This window comes from Ixodes scapularis, unplaced genomic scaffold (assembly GCF_016920785.2).
Source record: "Ixodes scapularis isolate PalLabHiFi unplaced genomic scaffold, ASM1692078v2 PGA_scaffold2__306_contigs__length_199485367, whole genome shotgun sequence".
NCBI classification, from domain to species: Eukaryota; Metazoa; Arthropoda; class Arachnida; order Ixodida; family Ixodidae; genus Ixodes; species Ixodes scapularis.
Window position 1 is genome coordinate 95,213,113 of NW_024609857.1, and position 18,150 is coordinate 95,231,262.

The window sequence follows — 18,150 nt, forward strand, 5'->3', positions numbered from 1 at the left end:
GGCGAAACGCTATGTGAACAATGACGAAGTCAAGCAGTATCTTGAAATTTATCAACACAATAATTGCTTCCCACAACAAAGCATACATAAGGAAGGAATAGAGGCTCTGCGTCCTCAGTGCATTAAGGACGTTTGCTTATTTGACCACTTATGTCATTTCATGTTAAAATGAAAACTTCGTCGAGCGAAGTACCATGAACTGGTCTAGAAATCAACAACAGTTTTCCTGCGTTATGACAAAGGCCTCATACCAGGTGGATAGCTATCACGTATTCATGAAGCCCTCCCAAAATGCAGTGGACCCTCTATAATAGACACTAACATAACGCCACTCCCCCCCCCCCCCCCCCCCCCCCCCCCTTTGAAACAAATTTTAGGCTGCTCCACTGAATGGGAGTCGTGAGTTATAAGTTCGATAGCTTTCTTATAATCATTAGACTGTAATAAAAAACTGGTGTTTTTCCTTGTTCCTATTAGAATCATGATGGCGCTGGCACTTACAGGCGCTCTTTGGGCAGCTGCCGTTTTTGTTCCGGTACACTGTGTGCATCTCGGTACGTACATATTGCATTTTTTTAATGCACTCAAGTGAAGACTCGATATCTATATCTACTGATTCAGTCTTTTTCCATAATCTCGCTTGATTCAATTTATGACTAGTTGTTTTACAACCCGAGTACAGACCACTTGCGATTTGCAGTTATTGTTTCGCTTTTATGAAATGCTGTGAAACACTTAGGGGTATCTCTTTAGGCAATCATGTTTCTGTTGAAAACTGACATTGATCATATTAAAAGTTGTGATATCGCTGTGAACGTTTTTGTTGGTGACATGATGTAAGGCAGTGGGCGACAAAATCATATGTGGCTACTGAACTGTTTTGTTTTTGTATGAACAAAATGAGGCCCATTCTGTAAAGGGACTGTGGCCAAAAAGCTGACTGACTCCAGCTGGAAAATAGGATGGTTTCCAGTAGTTTTACGGCAAAAGAAAAATACAGTCGGACAAGAAAATACTAATGTCGAGCGCCTGGGTGATTCATTAAGCCTTATGATACGACAGTAACATATGAAAGTACTAGAAGATTACTCGTTATACACCTGGAAACGGAAACTTAGTAAGCTCAATCAGAAACCAAGGCATTTCTCGGATAACGTCTTTTTCGAGGAAACATGTGGCATTTTTCTTCATTTCCGAAAAACAGTTCGTGTCGAAAAAGGACATGTGGCAGACTACTCTACGGAATCTAGTGAAGCTGTCGAAGTGAAGATAAACAAAGATGCAAACAACTTCCCAGTGGACGGCGTTACATCAGATAACAACGACCTTGAGGACAGGGAAGCGTACGTGCTCAGAAGACTCTTGGAAAAATTCGTGTATGCCCTAAACCTCAAGACGATCATCACAACATTGCGACAAACTGTAAGCCCCTTTTTTTTCAGATACCATCTGTCTTATTTTGACCAAATTTATTTTCTCAATCAATACTTCTGGCTCCTAAAGCACTTTACGCTGTTCAAAGTTAAATTGCCAATTGATTTTGTGCATTCTTGTTTAGCACTTGTTAATATCTTGAATTTATGTATTTCGAGATCCTCCTCCCTTCTCCGCTCCTTACCTAATCATCTCCGTGAGATTGTAAGGTACTTCGAATAAAAAAAAAAAATCTTCACCGTGTAAGTAAAATATTTTTTGAAGCTTAGATCAAAGGTGAGTCTATCAAGTGTGAATGACAACTTCGTGGATTTATATGAATGTTACGTATTCGACTTAGCCTTACTGGCATGCACTTTCACGGCGCTCCTTATTTTAAAGTATACCCCTTCGTAAGGCCAAGAAATTTTCTCCCTCTTTTTAGGTAAGCGGTGAAATCACGCCAGGACGCGTCATTGCGAAAATCAAAGAACTGGTTGGTGAGACGTCGACGGTAAGTAAAAAATAATGATGTTCATAATAAATGTCGCTCTTGCTTAGGAAGCTCGAGTCAAATTAACACATAATCAGGAGCAGACACGTGATCAAGTCTTTCTTTGGTTCACATTGCGTCAGTATCTCATGTATCTCACGTAACGTACAAATTAATAACGATTCATGATTTGCAAATTATAGCTGTCTTTACCGACAACTGTGAGTTCTTGAAACGGAGAGTTTCTTATAAGCCTATACGTTACTCAAGAGCTAGTTCACACTTTTGCGTTTGTGACCGAGTGCTTTATGATCTTTTGCGGCCACTTACGACGGCAGAGCAAACTAGCGCCATCTACAGGGTACAGTCCTAGAGCACTTCTGATCTGCTTTTCTTTATTTTTTACTCATCCTTCTTTTACCATGGGTTTGAAATACTTTATGACAATGTTATAAGCCACCATTTCTCATACAATTTATCACACAAATACTGCAAAACTGTCAATCTCAGTAATTCACAGCTGCTGCTAGGTCTACCTTACTTAAGCGGGGACCTCTGCCAGGCCAACCATACAACACCCCCCCCCCCCCCCAACACCCTTTCCCCAAGAATGCGCTGTGAATAACGTGCTCAAATAAGGCACCCAGTGAACAAGCCTTATAAACATAGGTTGCAGGTTTTGCCATTGCCGCTTACTGACGGTTATTTCAACTTGCTGGTTCCCTCGAGCTACTACTTCTGCGGTGTGAAACTTACATGGTGAACTGAGCAAATACCGGTGTTGTATATAAGTGGCGTTGTGCATCATGCCAACATATTTATATAAGCATATCATCATCGGAGTAAAGTATGTTCAGCGTCCACCCCCGCGCGTGTCGTCACTTGTTCGGTCGACCGGGCTTTGTCATCGCCCGGCGCCACCACAGATTGGCGAAGTCTACAACATAGCGTGCTTCTCGGCTGCAGCCGCCGCAGCCCACTATCGCGATTTGCTCCGGAGGGGCGTCACCGTCTACGGGATGGATACGCTGGGTAAGGCTAAATCCAGTGACTTTAGGTAGGGCTACCACCGTTGGCCCCATTTTTGGAGGCGCCGGGAGACCCGGTGATTCCCTGGAAGCAGCGACGCCGCCAGCCCGACAAAAGGCGATACTACTGCAGTGCCTGGGGGCTGAACGGCGCCGGGATTTTCGTACGTTATTCCGGAGGCTGCAACAACGACAGTCACTGCTGCAGCAACGGAGGCTCTCTGACCATGAGCTTCTGCATTGCAGTTGTACCATGTCTTCAAATTCGCCAAAAAGTACGCGTTTATTTTTTACATGGTTTACCCTGGCTAATGACGAAAGTATTCTTGATTATTTAGAACATTGTCTTAACGACTTCGAAGACCCTGATTTTAATGTTCTGTGGAACAAATTTAAGGCAATTTGGGCTCATTGAGTGGAAAACTTCATCCCCAGCAAGTTTAAGCCCATTCGCGAACCCAACCCGAGAGATCATTAATCTTCAACGACGAATTAAGCGGCTAAAAAGAAAAGAAAAGCTGTACTAATGTTGATCAAATTCAGAACTTTCAGAACCTTCTCGCTGCAAAAGTACATCATGCAAATGAGTTATACGTTTCTCATACGCTTATAAATTTATTGAAAAACGACTCCCAACATTTTTGGGATTATCTCCATGATCGGAAGAGGCCCATTTATCACGTCAAGGTAGATGGTGCATTAGATTATATCCGAGCAAAATTGCTCACCACTTTAATACTTACTTTCAGTCAGTTTTCTCTCGCCGCGACATGCCTAACTCTGCTGGAAAAATTTGTCATCCTGTTTCCCTGCAGGTTTTATATCTTGTGAGGGAGTATTTTCTCTGCTATTAAATTTAAAAGTGAGAACTTCTTGCGTTCCTGATAGGATTCCTAACGCATTTCTACATCGAAATGCTGAGGTGTTGGCACATTGTTTAACATACATTTTAAGTATTTCCTTGACATCGAGTACTCTACCAAGTGATTGGCATTTGGCACGGGTTGTACTTGTGTTTAAGAAATGTAACCAGACATCAATAAGTAACTAGCGGCATATTTCTTTAGCATATACATCTTGTAAAATATTGGAAAACATAATTGCTAACCAAATTACCGGTATCCTGAACACTAATTAGTAATGATGTACTTACGCCATATCAGCAAGGACTTAGAGAAGTATTCTCTTCAATTACTCAGTTTGTTCCCATTATTCAAGATTTTGCATCTATAATTGAAAGAAGCCAGGTTGATGCCATTTTTCTAGAATTTAGTAATGCTTTTGACTTGGTGCCCCACAGCAAACTAATTACTAAATTAGAAAACGCTGGTATTGTTCCTTCGTTTGTAAAATGGGCGCCCCAGTGATACTCCTGTTATCCCCAACTGCGCGGTGCCGAAATCGGCGAATGGGCGTCGCCAGCGATCATCGGCCTCCGTTGCTATTCGACCTATCCCCAAGCCCCGCCGCATCTGTCGACGTTTGCAGAAGGTGTTTCCTAGCCAGTTGCAGCAGCCATTGGGGCAGTGGCGCCATCTCGTGGCGACGTGACGAACTTTATATACGTGTGCTCTAAACCAATCCGAGGTCAGCGCATGTACAACCAGGGCGCTAATGCTAACGCATGAATAAATAAATAAGAAAACCAGCCGTTTACACGGAGGCTTTCGACCTATGAAGCTTCACTTTACAAGCATCGGGAACGTGCTCGTCGAACGACGTCGGTTCACATTACGACGACAAGCTCCCGACGAGCCAGTACGGGTGCACGTGAGTGCTCGCCGACTGTTCAAAACGTGCGACTACGGTGCCTTCTTGGAAACGGCATTGTGGGACAAGGTCGTCCACGAAATCCGACGTCCAGAGTTGTGGAAAAAACTTCTTTTGAAGGGGTCGCAGCGCTGGCCGAGGTTGTTGAAATTCTGCAAACATTCGAGCAAGCAGCGGAAGGTGCTTCAATCTGCGAGGAGGGGCTTGAAGCCGTCAACGTCCAGCTGGTCGAGAAAATCAGGTGTCGTCCAGCGAGTGGTGATTGACCGCCAGTTCCGACACGCAAGTGTAACCGGCGCGGTTCCTCTAGGCATCTAGCCAACGCAGAATAATGCAGAGCGTGAGGAAAGCTTTGCGCGAAGTGCCACAAGATTGGACACTTTCAAGCTGTCTGCAGAGGTCCTGCTCCTGGGCGTCCTGGGATGCCTGCAGTGCGAGCCATTCAAGATAAAAACTGCGACGAGAAAGTGCTGAACATGCTGACAGCTATGCGACCATCAAGATGCACGACCTTGGTCGTCGACGTTCACGTCGAGGGCGAGTTGTTCAGCTGGTGGTGGACACTGTGTCTATCGGCATTTGTATTGCCTGAGCACATATATCAAACAAAGTTCGCCAGTCACTTCGTCTTGACACCAGCTACCTCTGCGGGACTTCTCAAGAGAAGAAAAAGATTCCGGTCGTAGGGTGTCCCACGGTTCAACCCTTGCGCGGGATCGTTTCGGCGTGCATCCACTTCGACGTGGTTCCACGAGACATGGCGTTGTTGGGACTAGATACCGTGCAGCAACTGCGGTTACACATTGATGATTTGTCTCTGGCGTGCTTACAGACAACTGCAAGCCCCAAGTTTCTTCCTCCGGAACTGAGTGAGTTCTATTTTCTTTTTGGCAACAAATTAAGGCTGGCGAAAAACGTACTGCATGAAGTGAAGCAGCGCGCCAATGAACGAGTGTCAGCCAAAGTCCGGCGGTTACCTTTGATGCTACGAGATCAAATATCAGCCGAGTTGGAAAGATTGGAACAAAAAGGTATAATCGAACGCGTAAACGCATCAGAGTGGATGTCTCCGATAGTAGTCGTAAAGAAAAAAGATGTCTCTGTGAAGATTTACGAGAGCCGATCAAGGCAGTCGTCGTCGAGGGATTTCCTTTGCCTCACATCTTGCATGCGCTTAGTGGGGCTTGCGGCTTGGTTTTCCAAACTGGACCTCGCATCCGCCTAACACAAGGTGGAGTTGGCAGAGGATAGCCGACCGATAACAACGGTTGTCACGCATGAAGGGTTGTTACGGTTTCGCCGCGTCTGTTTCGGACTTGCATCGGCGCCCGCCGCGTTTCAGCGGATGATGCAGAGTATTTTAACGGGTTGAATCGGAGTCCTCTTCTACGTCGATAATATTGCCGCGCGCAGGGTCACGGACTTGTAGAAGATTCTTGTTTATTCTTGCTGCGGACATACCTTCTATCGTTCATCCCTGATTTTGTTGTTCTAGAAAGTGCGTGTTCATTCTCGCCCCAAGCGCGCTACGCTCAAACCTTCTCCGCCGAATCTTCGAGATAGTGACTCACTCTAGATAAGAGGCCACCCGCAACCTTGTCGAGCCAGTTTCGCCCCAGCGTTCGACTATGCTCTTTCGCCGACTTCGACGCCCGCGACGCTCTACTGTTATCTTTTGTTTCCTTCTTTATTTTGGGCACAAGTTCGCCCGATTAAACGTTTAGTTTACTCAGTTATTTGACGCCTCATCCCTTGTCATTCGTGACATTTTGGTGGAGGTGCTGGGTAGACACTCTATGTTTCTCAACCGTACCCCTCCGAGGACCCGTTCGGCAAGTCCCACTCCAAGTCGTCGACTCGTGGAAAAGGCAGGGCCTCGGGCAAGCCAGCGTCTGCAAGGACAACGCCCTGAGTTTGGACCACTACCGGACAAAACAAAGAAGCTACCGAAGCCGACGATGGACTCCACGGCCCAGCCGACGGAAAACCCCCAAGCAGCACCGTCCTACGTCTTCCTGTCTGTGGTTCCCCGTGTGCCGACGCCATTCCACGGTGAAATCTACGAGGACGTAGAAGACTGGCTGCAGCACTACGAACGTGTGGCTCGCTACAACGCGTGGACGGCAGAACAGCGCCTCCAAAACGTGTACTTCGCACTGGAGGGAACGGCAAGACAATGGTTTGAGAACCACGAGGCTTCCCTCACGACGTGGGAGACATGCGTGGGGGAGCTAAAGCGCGCCTTCACAAACCAACACCGACGTCAACGAGCCGAGGACATCCTTCGAAGAAGATGCCAAGGTCTGAACGAGAGCATGACAAGCTTCACTGAAGACGTCCTGCGCCTGTGCGCCCGTGCCGACCCTGGAGCCGCCGAAGACAAGAAGCTGCGAGTCCTCATGAGAGGCGTGAAAAGCGAGATTTTTGGCGGCCTTGTTCGCAATCCACCGATGACCGTAGATGAATTTGTTGCCGAGGCAACTAACATTGAACGAGCGCTGTCGGCCAGGGCGAGTCATTATCAGAAAGTTGCCGGCGTAGCTGCCACCTCATCCCCTCCATCTTCCCTCCCTGACCTCGGCGAAGTTGGCATCGAGAACCTTCGGGAGGTCATTCGGGATGTGGTTCGAGAAGAACTGAAGCGGTTGTTCCCTTCTCCAGGACGACCCGCCGCTGTTTCAATCGCCGAGGCTGTTTGCGAGGAAGTACACCGGGCCCTCTTGCCAGAGGTCCCCGCCGCAGTGGCTCCCGAACGGCCGGTCCTGACCTACGCTGCCGCCGCCAAGAGAGAACCTCCCGTCACAGCACACTAATAACCAGCTCCCAGTCGTGAGGCACCTGCGCCGCAATATGCTGCATGCACGCCCAGAGCAGCGTGGTGCGAGGAAGACCGACGTTTGGAGGACGGCCGATCGACGACCCATGTGCTACCACTGTGGTGAAGCGGACCACATCTACCGATGATGCCCCTACCGCCAGCTGGGCCTACGAGGGTTTGCGCCCAACGACCCTCGACCACGTCTTGGAGAGTGACCTCGGGACATCGAAGACTACCTCCGCCGCTCTTCATCTCCTGAGTCGTCTCCCCGCCGGGTATTCCGTTCACCATCTCCTCGACGCTCGCCACCGCTCTTCCGCCGGTCTCGCCGCGACAGCCTGTCACCCATCGCTTCCCGTCGGGAAAACTAGGCGCGGCAATGCCGGGAGGTGGCGTTGCCGATGACGAACGATGCCAAGATCCTCCACGATCGTCGGAGCTCTCCCACTCAAACGCCGCAACGCCCCGAAACAATGTTTCTGTATCAGTGTCGAATAACCTCAACGTCATCATCGACGGCCACGACGTGACGGCACTCGTCGACACCGGAGCAGACTACTCCGTTTTGAGTGGGAGGCTCTCCCGCCGCCTTCGAAAAGTCATAACGCCGTGGGATGGACCTCAAATACGAACCGCCGGAGGACACCTCATTACACCAGTCGGGAGATGCACTGCTCGCGTCGAGATCCACGGTGAGACGTGCCCTGTGAAGTTCGTCGTTCTACAAGACTGTTCCAGAGACGTCATTCTCGGCATGGACTTCCTTTGTGCATACGGCGCCGTCATCGACCTTGGTGAGAACAGATTGACGCTGCGCAAGCCTGTTCTGCCTTCAGAGAAACCCCATACAGCGTCAGCCGCCGTCCGAGTCGCTGCCGACCACGTGAACTTGCCGCCGCGATCAAGTGTTGTCGTACCCGTCGTGACCGATGCAGCTACCCGCGGCGAAGTTGTTCTGGAAGGCAACCTCCAGTTGCTTCTAGGAAGATCGGAATAGGCGTCGCACGAGGAGTAGCTGAACTTCAGGATGGCCGCACTGTGGTCCTCGTGACGAACTTCCGGAATGAATCGCAGCACCTCACAAAAGATGCAGCCGTTGGCCACGTCGAGGAACTCCGAAACTCCGCCGAAATCGCCGCCATTACTGACGAATCCTCTCCACCTCAGCAAGACTGTACGTCGCCAGCGCAGCTCGACATCGACCCTAAGCTTCCGGACCCGAAACGCCGGCAGCTGATTAACCTCCTCACCGAATACCGTGACTGCTTTGCGACGTCGTCGAATGTGCGCCAAACAGCCGTTGCGAAGCACCGCATCGTATACCGAGGACGACGCGCGCCCTGTGCATCGATCACCGTACAGAGTCTCCGTTAAAGAAAGGGAGGTGATCCAGGAGCAAGTTCAAGAGATGCTGAACGACGACATAATCCAGCCATCAAGCAGTCCGTGGGCGTCTCCAGTCGTACTGGTTAAGAAGAAGGACGGAACGCTTAGGTTCTGCGTGGACTACAGACAGCTGAACTCGGTAACGAAGAAAGACGTCTATCCGCTCCCCCGCATCGACGACACTTTAGACCGGCTGCGCCACTCCCGATACTTTTCATCGATGGACCTAAAGAGCGGACTGGCAGATCGAGGTCGACGAACGGGACCCAGAAAAGACAGCCTTCGTCCCGCCGGATGGACTGTACGAGTTCAAGGTGATGCCCTTCGGACTGTGCACGGCGCCAGCAACTTTTCAGCGTGTAATGGACACCGTACTGGCAGGACTGAAGTGGCAGAGCTGTCTCGTCTACCTCGACGACGTCGTAGTGTTTTCCGGCGACTTTGATGAGCACTTTGATGAGCACAAATTATAGACCCATCTCTGTTCTTCCAATATTTTCTAAAGGGCTGGAAAAAATTATATTATATCGTTTAGACAATTTTTTTACGAAGACCTCAGTGCTAACTGACTCCCAGTTCGGATTTCGCAAGGGAAAATCCACGGAAAGCGCTCTGATATCACAGAAAGAAATAATATTACACAATATAGAATGCAAACTGCTGACACTGGGAATATTTATTGACCTTAGCAAAGCGTTTGACTGTCTTAACCATTCGACGCTCCTTGATAAACTTTCATGTTATGGCATACGTGGCACGCCTTTGATACTTATTCATTCATATTTAGAACACCGTAAGCAATGTGTCTCCGTGAGTGATCATGTTTCCTCTTTGCAAATCTTGAAGTTTGGTGTGCCCCAAGGCAGCATACTCGGCCCTCTGCTGTTCAATGTATATATAAATGATCTAGTCAATATTTGCCATCAAGCACGTTTTGTAATGTATGCAGACGACACGAGTATATTTCTGTCTGCATCGAATATGGACGAACTTATACCCATGGGAAACTTAGTTTTGGAAAAGTTTCTTTCGTGGTCAAAAATAAATGGTCTTAAAATAAACACTGTAAAGTCCAAAGCAATTTTGTTTAGACCTGTAAATAAGCACGTTATTAGTAATTATACTCTAGAGATTGGAACTGACCAGATTGAAATAGTTAAACAGCACAAAACGCTAGGTGTCATTTTTTCAGAACATATGCAATGGGATAATCACATCGAATACTTAGTTACGAAACTGTCAAAAGTTGTTGGAATAATATGCCACTGTCGCTCCTTGTTGCCTGTAAATATTAAAATGCAAATTTATCATGCTCTGTTTAGCTCACAAATTAACTATTGTCATTTGGTTTGGGGCACAACAACCAAATCTAATATTAACAAACTCACGATCCTACAAAAGAAAATGCTGCGTTTTATTGCAAACGTGCCTTACGACACTCATACTGAGCCATTATTTCTTAAATTCAACATCATGAGGATTGCCAGTGTATACGAGTACCGTTTGCTATGTTCTTATTTATTTTCGACCGCTGAGTTTGCTTCTTTTTTGTCTAATGTATCCCATCTGACAAAACGTGAATCCTTCATCCTTGTCAGACGCAGAGAGTTCTGGAACGTGCCTCATTTTCGTACAAATTATGCACTCCAATCTATTGCGCATAACCTGCCTTCATTACTTAACAAGTTCCTTATAGACCACAATGATATTCACTGTTTAACAAAAAAAGATGTACGTGTTTGTTTTGTTTAGTCAAAGTGTATTCTGTAGTACTTGTTTTTTTTATAATGCCCTGTAAGTGCAGGGGCACCAGGCCCAGTCAAGCTACCTCATGGAAGCTTTTTGTCTGGTGCCCTCAGCACAATATTGCTGAAAATAAATATTACTTACTTACTATTACTTACTTACTTGCGACGACTCCGAGCTGTTCTCCAAGCCATACGGACCGCCGGACTCAACCTGAAGCCGTCAAAGTGTCGGTTCGCCTATGACGAACTAAAGTTCCTAGGTCACGTGTTTAGTAACGAAAGCGTTCGCCCCGACTCAGAGAAGACTCGCGCCGTCGCAGCATTTCCAGCGCCGAGAGACAAGAAGGCCGTGCGTAGGTTACTTGGACTATGTGCCTACTATCGGCGCTTCGTTCGAGATTTCGCAAGGATTTCCGCACCACTCACAAACCTCACAAAGGGACGCCGAGAAGTTCGAGTGGGCGAAGAGCAGCAGCAGGCATTCGACGAGCTGAAACGACGACTGCAGTTCTTGGACATTTCGATCAGGATGCGGAAACCGAAATTCACACGGACGCAAGTAACGCTGGACTTGGCGCGGTACTGGTTCAAGTGCAAGAAGGCACCGAGCGAGTTATCGCCTACACGAGTCGGACACTGTCCAAGGCGGAGAAAAATTACTCCACGACTGAGAAAGAATGCCTTGCGGTTTTCTGGGCAATCACGAAGTTTCGTCCGTACTTCTACGGGAGCCCGTTCCGTGTAGTCACCGACCGTCACTCGCTCTGCTGGCTTGCGAACCTCAAGGACCCGTCAGGACGCCTCGCTCGATGGAGTCTCCGACTACAGGAGTTCGACATGACTGTCGTCTACAAGTCAGGGCGCAAGCACAGCGACGCCGACTGCCTGTCCAGAGCCCCCGTCGAAACGCCTTCCGGCAGCAGCGACGGCGATGACGACGAGTGCTTCCTAGGCGCAGTGAATACCGACGACATGGCACGACGTCGAAGAGACGATCCTGAGTTGCATGCTCTAATCGAGCACCTCGAAGGACGAGGGGGGACTGTCCCCCGTGTCTTCTCGAGGGCCCTGCCGACCTTCGTCCTCCGACAAGGTGTGCTTTACAAGGAGGACTTCGGAGACAACAGCTCGCCATGGCTGCTGGTAATCCCTACCGACCTTAGGGCGGAGATCTTCCAAGCCTGCCACGACGACCCGACGTCCGGACACCTTGGTTACAGCCGTACGCTGGCCCGACCTCGTGAAAGGTATTACTGGCCGAAGCTGCCGAAGACCGTTCACCTCTACACACGATCGTGCCACGACTGCCAGCGACGCAAGAAACCGCCGACGAAGCCGGCAGGTCTCCTGCAGCCAGTTGCTCCCCCGACCGCACCGTTTCAGCAGATCGGAATTGATCTACTTGGTCCTTTCCCACCATCGACGCAAGGAAACCGACGGATTATCGTCTCTACAGATTATCTCACCCGGTACGCCGAAACGAAAGCCCTTCCTTCAGGGACTGCTGTGAAAGTCGCCAAGTTTTTTATTGAGTCCATCGTCCTCCGGCACGGCGCTCCCGAAGTCCTGATCTCAGACCGTGGATCATCATTCATGGCCCAACTGACGCAAGAAGTCCTTCGTCTCAGCCACACCAGCCATCGTCGCACCACGGCGTACCACCCGCAGACCAACGGGCTGACGGAGAGACTCAACAAGACCATCGCCGACATGATCTCCATGTACGTCGACGTGGAGCACAAGACATGGGACGAGGTATTGCCGTACGTCACATTTGCCTACAACACGGCCGTGCAAGAGACCACCGGAGTGACACCGTTTCAACTGGTTCATGGTCGCAAAGTAACGACGATGCTGGACGCGATGTTACCCCACGAACCGGCTGTCGACGGAAGCGACGGCGCCCAGGTGATTTCTCAACGGGCAGAAGAAGTCCGTCAGCTCGCCAGACTTCGTATTCAAGCCCAACAACGTGTCGACACTGGCCGCTACAACCTTCGCCGTCGGGACGTCCACTTCCAGCCCGGAGATAGGGTATGGGTGTGGACACCAATACGGCGCCGCGGTCTCAGCAAGAAGCTTCTCAAGCGCTACTTTGGACCCTACAAGGTTCTACGCCGCCTCGGTGACTTAAACTACGAGGTGCTTCCCGACGGAACTCGACCATCAAGACGACGTCAACCGCGACCCGAAGTAGTCCACGTCGTGCGCCTCAAGCCATATTACGACCGATAGAACTTCGGGCTCTCGTAAAACTGTGAACTGTGGCTCGCAATTCTACTGTCCTTTTGTTGTGGATTTTGTGTCTTCGGTTTGTGCTGCATCGGGACGATGCGCTTTTAAAGGGGGGGATAATGCCGCGCGCAGGGTCACGGACTTGTAGAAGATTCTTGTTTATTCTTGCTGCGGACATACCTTCTATCGTTCATCCCTGATTTTGTTGTTCTAGAAAGTGCGTGTTCATTCTCGCCCCGAGCGCGCTACGCTCGAACCTTCTCCGCCGAATCTTCGAGATAGTGACTCACTCTAGATAAGAGGCCACCCGCAACCTTGTCGAGTCAGTTTCGCCCCAGCGTTCGTATCTGCTCTTTCGCCGACTTCGACGCCCGCGACGCTCTACTGTTATCTTTTGTTTCCTTTTTTATTTTGGGCACAAGTTAGCCCGATTAAACGCTTAGTTTACTCAGTTACTTGACGCCTCATCCCTTGTCATTCGTGACAATATCACTGTCTTGGGAAATACTAAGGAAGTACACATTCGTCACTTCCGCGAGATCTTGCGGCGGATTGCCAATGCGGTTCTTCAACTAAACAAGAAGTGCCCTTTTTGGTGTTGAAAAGCTTTCATTTTGGGGCATTGCGTCAGTGCAAGGGGGCTTGCACCACTCAAGTCAAAAGTGGAGGCGATTCTCAATTCACAAGCACAACCTGACTTGATCGGATTGCGTTTCTTTCTCCTATTTCCTTCCACATTATGCAGAGGTGGTGAGCCACTGCGGTGACTTTTCGCAAAAACCACGAGTCTGTCTGGGATCACGAGGCCGATGAGAGTTTCTCCAAAAGACCAAAACGCTGCTCGCCTCATGCTGGGCGGCGTCAATGCTCAACAAATCCCTGCCGGTGCAGGTGACGACTGGTCCATCTGACTACGGGTTAGGAGCCGTGCTTCAGCAACTAGTCGACGGAGAGATATGCACGGTGACATTCGCATCATGAACTTTGACACCGCAGGAACGCAAGTATTCTACGGGAGAACGAGAGGCACCCGTGTGCTTCTGGGCCTGCGAACACTGGTATATTTATCTGTGGGGCAGAACCTTCGTGTTACGAGCGGACCATCAGGCATTAGTGACATATATTTCCACTAATGGTACTGAAGGGCGTCCACCTCGGACCGAGCGGTGGTGCGCCCAGTTGCTGCGGTACAACTTTACTAGGCAGTAGATGGAGGGGGAGAATAACACAGTGGCGGATGCACTATTACGGTTACCCCTACTGTCAACGGAAGGTGAGCCGGTGGAACAGGTCATCGCTGCTGTATCAAAAGTCGTAAAGAAGAGCCAACTGCAAGCAGCAACCGAGACTGATCCAGTGTTGAAGGAAGTGATGCAGTACACTCTCAAGAAAAAAGGGTGTCAAATGGTGTATTCTTACACCCTTTATCCCATATAATACACCCCGAAACTTCAATTCGACATACAACGCCCTACAGTCAAACAGACGGCCCGAAATTTTACGAGAGGCTTGATAGCCGTGTGGTACAACTTATTAAAATAGCTAATGTACGTTTTACTAACTACAAAAAAAAATAATCGGGGTTTTCTTGACCCTACTGTAAAAACCGTCTGTGTTTTCTTTGTGGTCTTTGATACGTACATTAGCTATCTTAATAAGTTGCACCACACGGCTATCAAGCCCCTCGTAAAATTTCGGGCCGTCTGTTCGACTGTAGGGCGCTGTACGTCGAATTGAAGTTTTGGCGTGTATCATATGGGACAAAGGGTGTAAGAATACACCATTTGACACCCTTTTTTCTTGAGAATGTACGTTACATCAAGCTGGCCAGAGATGAAAGCGCTGTCGGGGAAGCCGATGTTATTTTTTCGCGTTCAGGAAGAACTGTTTTTGTCGAGGGAGTCCTCTTTCGTGCAAAGCGGGTGGTACCTCCATCAACGCTTCAATCCATATTCATCATGGTGGCTCACGAATTCCATCCAGGCATCGTAAGAACGAAACAGCAACTGCGGGAACAGTATTGACTTTTCGGGATGGATAACGACGTGGAGAACGCCATCAGGAAATGTGTAGTATGCAAGGCATCGGACAAATCTGCAAATACTGTTGCAGCTCCTCTACAGCACGTAGAGTGGCCCGAAAAAAGCCTGGGAAAAGCTGGGTATGAACATTGTGTGTCCAGTGGAATGGGCAACTCCTGAATGCAGGTTCGCGTTAACCGTACGTGATAGACTATTACAGCAAACGGCCGGAGGTTGTTCTCTTTTTTGTGTGTCGTCAGTAACGTCACAGTCTGTGGTGGTAGTGCTGTTAGAACGTTTTGCACGGGAAGGCTATCTAAAGAGCATCGTGATTGACAATGGGCGTCAGTTTGTGTCATGGTATATTGAAGAATTCCTACAGGGCAGAGTGATTGAGCACTGCTTGGCTACTTTATACTTCCCGCAATCCAAGGATCAGATCAGTTTAATCGTGTTCTCAAGGAGTGTATACAGGTTGCAGCACTGGAGCGAAGACCCCACAAGGAAGCCATCTTGGAGCACCTCAGCATCTACAGAGCCACCCCCCATGCAGCAACAGGCATGTCTCCGACATATCTGCTACATGAAATGATACCGCGTACCAGGCTGGACGTGGTCGGGCTTTCCGAGAGTGGATTCTTCGACAAGCCATAGGCGCACATCGCAAAGCTGCACTGTCGGGTCTTGGAGCAGCAACAACGCACCAAGACTTATACTGATACAAGACGAGCTGCCAGGAAGTCCACCATTGAGCCCGAAGATTTTGTGAAGATAAGAATATGAAGGTGAGAAGACGTTTTGGCGAAATTTCGTTTCTCCTCGGAAATGGAATGAAATGGAACGCGGCAAAGCTGACACTGGTTGTTAAACAGGGGCACAAGGAAGTCGGGAACTGGATGAGAACAGTAAGGTGCGACCTGAGGCAGTTGTCAGAGCTTTATCCAATCTCGGTTTTTCCACTGAAATGGACATTGAAGAAAGGACGCTGCCACCGACGTCATCAGCTGGTCACACTATATCGCCTTCTCATGTGGGCCTGACGCAGAGAGCGGTAAGGGAGCATCGGACGTCGCAAGTAAGGAGCATGAGGCTCCATCTCCACCACGGAGTCAGCATCGGCCCCCGAGCAAGTCGAGCAGGACGCCGCCCCATCCTACCAGCCGACCCCAGCGGACAAAAAGAATGGCGCTAAGATATGAAGACTACGTCCTGAGTTGATTGCAAATATTTAATGAAGACGTTCCATGCTGCTTTGTTAACACTAATAGTCTGGTTGTTTCATTTTTTTAGCTGTGTACCTAACTATTGAGTTTTTCTTGTAAGGGGAGAAATATATTCTATACAGGACCGCTGTGCATCATGCCAACATATATATAAGCACATCATCATCGGAGTCAAGAGTATTCAGCGTCTACCCTCGCACATGTCGTTACTTGCCCGGCCGGCCGGGCTTCGTCATCGCCAGGCGGCACCGCAACAACGTTACGGGCGAGCTAGGCCAGAGGGCGTACAGTCCTCGGATATTACTACTAGAGGAGATTGTCAAGCGTTGACGCCACCAAGCGGCAACTCTCGCAACTACAGTACTTTGGCCGTGCAGGAACTCTTGGACGTCACGAGCGCGATACGCATTGCGCTTCTTGCTGGCCGACTTTGAAGCGAGAAGTAGAGCTCGCGGTTACGTCATTTCGTTTCCGTACAATTTTTAAAGTGAACAAGAACGCGTTCACATATTCGAGTCTCAGAACACAGTTCACTGCATTTGCACCCAAAACACGGCAGGGCAATCCTGAAATGTTCCGTTCGCACGCCGATTTGTAGGTGCCCTAACTCTGTAGTTTCACCATTCGTCGAGCAATTCAAGATTGGCAGCGATACGTTCATTTTCTCGCTAAATTTAGGGGGGGGGGGGGGGGGGGAGGGGTTAAATTAGTGTTTAGGTCACGTCGCATCAATCTCCCCGCCAAATTTAGATGGGAAACTAAATGGGTGTATCGGTCACGTGGTGTGAGGTTGTGACGTCAATTTCCCCGCTAAATTTAGCGGGAAAACTGAATTAGCGTGTATATAGGCCAACGCGCTGTTTACAAACAAGCCCCGACGAGGTGTGGGAAAACGCGTAATTTCCGCACGAGGTGTAGGCACTGTGCGCGCGCAGGAACCGGAGCTGCGTCAAGTGGAGCTTCTGCGCATGCGCCCGGCCAATAGCAGCTCCACCGCAGCGGCCCCACGTCAGGGCCGCGTGCTGGTGTATAGAGCTGGTTACAGGTCACGTGACTATCAATTCTCCCGCTCAATGTAGCTGTGAAACTGAATTGTTGTTTAGGTCACGTGACGTCAATTTTCCCCCGGCTAAATTTAGCGGGAAGTGCAAGGACGGACGGACAAAAATATTGAGATTTAGGCTTGGGGGAAAGGGGGGGGGGGTTGTTAAAAATAATTGTATGCTTTAAAAAATCTTGTATGGTGCATGCGACGGGCGAGTAACCTTTAACCTATAATCCGCTCTCTGTTTCAGGTTGCTGTAGGCCTCATCCAGGTAATCAAAAACATGGGCACGCTGGCCTTCAAGGTGTTTGTCAACCGAATCAGCGGTGGTGAATCGTCGTTCTATTCCGCAGAAGACTTTGTTCGTGACCTGCCCCTTTTCAAATTTTCGGGAAAATCAGCGTAACGGCGTAGTGTGAGAATGGGATTATTAAAATAAATGTATACACGAACTCGTCTCTGTTACGTCACGGCGCGGTGGTGGCGCGTCGGTCGCACTTCCGGTCTGGGGCTGTGGGCAGAAGTCCCTATGCGAGACGTGTCTTCTGCGTTGTTTTGAAAGGAACCAGACAAAAACCTGCCTTCTCGTCAAAATGCCGCGACTAGGGCTGTACCAAAAAAGTCAAGAAAGGTTTGGAGGCCAGTTTTAATGTACTCGGTTCGTCCGAGAAGCTGGATATGTGCCGTGCAAAAGGGAAAACCAGACGCCGTCGGTCCACAATTGCTTGGGAGGGAAGCACTTTGAATTGAATTCACAGATAATTCTGGTCATCAGATTTATTAGTTTTGTTCCAACATGAACGGCGGAAAACCGCGAAGTTGTACGGACCACCTGCGGACTACGTTCAGTGCGTCTTCAAGTTCAAACGGCCGCTTGACTGTTCGAACTGTCGTCTGCTCTTTCAAACGTTTCTGCTTGTCGTCTGCTCTTTTAGACGACACCGGCCCGTAGACCAAACGTGGGCCCGGT

General features: G+C 49.2%; 1 protein-coding gene across 1 annotated transcript; it reads left to right on the top strand.

The window, feature by feature from the left end:
• The first annotated feature begins 481 nt into the window (after nt 1–481).
• LOC8031777 lies at nt 482–17,632 on the top strand. Its single transcript, XM_029987311.2, has 4 exons — nt 482–554; nt 1,205–1,422; nt 1,859–1,927; nt 17,431–17,632. The coding sequence occupies exons 1-4, from the start codon at nt 482–484 to the stop codon at nt 17,584–17,586; spliced, it is 516 nt and encodes a 171-aa protein (XP_029843171.2). The 3' UTR covers nt 17,587–17,632.
• The last annotated feature ends 518 nt before the right edge of the window (nt 17,633–18,150 follow it).